The sequence below is a fragment of the Penaeus japonicus genome, unplaced genomic scaffold (genome assembly GCF_977035675.1).
Source record: "Penaeus japonicus unplaced genomic scaffold, GWHDUDI00000001_assembly GWHDUDI00000042, whole genome shotgun sequence".
Taxonomy (NCBI): domain Eukaryota; kingdom Metazoa; phylum Arthropoda; class Malacostraca; order Decapoda; family Penaeidae; genus Penaeus; species Penaeus japonicus.
The window spans coordinates 18,440,593-18,443,092 of record NW_028234444.1 but is presented as its reverse complement, the minus strand read 5'-3'; the positions used below and the strand labels follow the sequence as shown (position 1 = coordinate 18,443,092).

Sequence of the window (2,500 nt, the reverse complement as noted above, 5' to 3'; positions counted from 1 at the left end):
AGGGAGAGGGAAAGGAGGGGAGAGAGGGAGGGAGGGAGGAGAGAGGGAAGGGGAGTGAGGGAGAGGAAGGAGTGAGGGGAGGGGGAAGGGATAGAGGGAGAGGGAAGGGGAGGGGATAGAGGGAAGGGAGAGAGAGAGAGGGAAGAAGAGAGAGAGAGAGAGAGAGAGAGAGAGAGAGAGAGAGAGAGAGAGACAGACAGAAAGAGAAACAGAGAAAGAAAAAAAGAAAGAGAAGGAAAGTCCTAACAAACTTCCTCTCCTATCCAGCGAGCATCAACGACTAAACCCCACCCAACCTCACTCAACCCCACCCAGCCCCATTTAACCCCACCCAACCTCACCCAACCCCACCCAATCCCACTCACCCCTACCCAACGCCACTCAACCTCACCCAACGCCACCCAACCCCACCCAATCTCACCCAACCCCACCCAATCTCACCCAACGCCACCCAACCCCACCCAATCTCACCCAACCCCACCCAACGCCACCCAACCCCACCCAATCTCACCCAACGCCACCCAACCCCACCCAGCCCCATTTAACCCCACCCAACCTCACCCAACCCCACCCAATCCCACTCACCCCTACCCAACGCCACTCAACCTCACCCAACCCCACCCAACGCCACCCAACCTCACCCAACCCCACCCAACCCCACCCAACCCCACCCAACCTCACTCCACCTCTCCCACAGGGACCACCACGCCCCCGCTGCTGTTCGTCCGAGCCGTGGTCAGCGGGAGGGAGAGGTATACTTGCTTCAGCAGTACGTCCGCCTCCAACACCACTCGCCAGTCACTCACTCTGTAAGCAACAGCTGTTTTATGGATGTGGATATATGTATATGTATATATAGATATATTTTTCTTTTCTTTTCTTTTCTCTTTCTTTCTTTCTTTCTTTTTTTTATTTTTATTTATAATTTTCTTTTTATCTTTATTTTTTTTTTTTTTTCCTTTTTCTTTATTCTTGTTTTTTTTTTCTTTTTAATTTTAATTTTCATTTTCATTTTATTTTTATTTTTTCTTGTTTTTCTCCCATTTTCTTCTTTCTTTTTTTCCCTTTCTTTCTTTTATCTGTTTATTTATCTATATATCTGGCATTATTATCAATACGTTGTTATCTTATTTGAGTTGACTTAGGATCCGCGGTAGTGATGTCATATTCATTATCATCATTATCATTCTGTTATCTATCAGTATCTATCGTTATCACCAACAGCAGTGATATGAATAATGGGAGTGTTAGCTAGAGCTCTGAAATATTAGTTACAATTGCAATAAATCCAACTTGGGTTATGAAATTGCATGTTGATTTGAAGAACGTAGGTTAGCAATCATTAATAATATTGGATAACAAGATAGAAAGTAAGAGAGAGACGAGGTAATTAGAGGAGAGAGGGAGAGAGATAGATCGGAAGAAATTAGAAATAGGTAGAAGGTAATGGAAATTGGAAAATAAAGAGAGAGAGAGAGAGAGATAGATAGAAGAAGAAGAAGAAGAAGAAGAAGAAGAAGAAATATAAATAGACAGAGAAAATAAGAAAACATATATATATATATATATATATATATATATATATATATATATATATATATGTGTGTGTGTGTGTGTGTGTGTGTGTGTGTGTGTGTGTGTGTGTGTGTGTGTGTGTGTGTATGTGTATGTATGTATATACGTAGGTGGAGAAGAAGGAAGAAATAGGATAGAATGAGAAAAAAATAATAAAATTAGTTGGACAGAAAAATAACAAGAAAGAGGAAATACATATAAATTACATAACATAGATAAACAATACGAAGACAAAATGAAAAAAATAAATAAGGAAAACCATAAAAATAATAAACAAAGGAATAGCAAAGACAGAAAGAATAAAAACAGAAAGAGAAAGAAAGAAAAAAAAACAGTAACAGGGAGGCAGGAATAGATAGAGAGAACAAGACAGATGGAAATAGAAATAAAAGAAAATAAATAGGAAGAGGGGAAAGGGAGAAGAAGGGGAATAAAAAGAGGAAAAAAGCGAAACATAGATATGGAAAAAAAAACATCAAAAAGAGAAAATAGGATCAAGAAAATGAGATAAATTAGAAATTAATAAATAAAGATGGATAGACATATAAATAGGATGAATACAAAAGAGAAAATTAATTAATAATCGCTAAAGAGATAGATTGAATTAACAATGTCTTCCTTTTATCTTTCAGAACGGTGAATAATATGTATAAAGAGATGCTGGTAATGGAGGTGTGGTGAGTACAAACTTCGTTTATTCATTTATTCACTCATAACCTCATTCATTCATTCACTTTCCCTCTCTTTCTCTTTCTCTCTCTTTCTCTCTCTTTCTTTCTCTCTCTCTCTCTCTCTCTCTCTCTCTCTCTCTCTCTCTCTCTCTCTCTCTCTCTCTCTCTCTCTCTCTCTCTCTCTCTCTCTCTCTCTCTCTCTCTCTCTCTCTCTCTCTCTCTCTCTCTCTCTCTCTCTCTCTCTCTCTCTCTCT

The 2,500-nt window shown here is 39.3% G+C and overlaps 1 protein-coding gene across 1 annotated transcript in view; it reads left to right on the top strand.

Moving 5' to 3' along the window:
* LOC122254739 (uncharacterized) overlaps window positions 1-2,500 on the top strand; it is a 37,844-nt gene that overhangs the window by 8,496 nt on the left and 26,848 nt on the right. Inside the window, exons 4-5 of the mRNA XM_086534679.1 lie at window positions 698-809; window positions 2,208-2,252. Coding sequence (XP_086390805.1) covers window positions 698-809; window positions 2,208-2,252 — 157 coding nt within the window. The remainder of the gene's footprint in view (window positions 1-697; window positions 810-2,207; window positions 2,253-2,500) is intronic.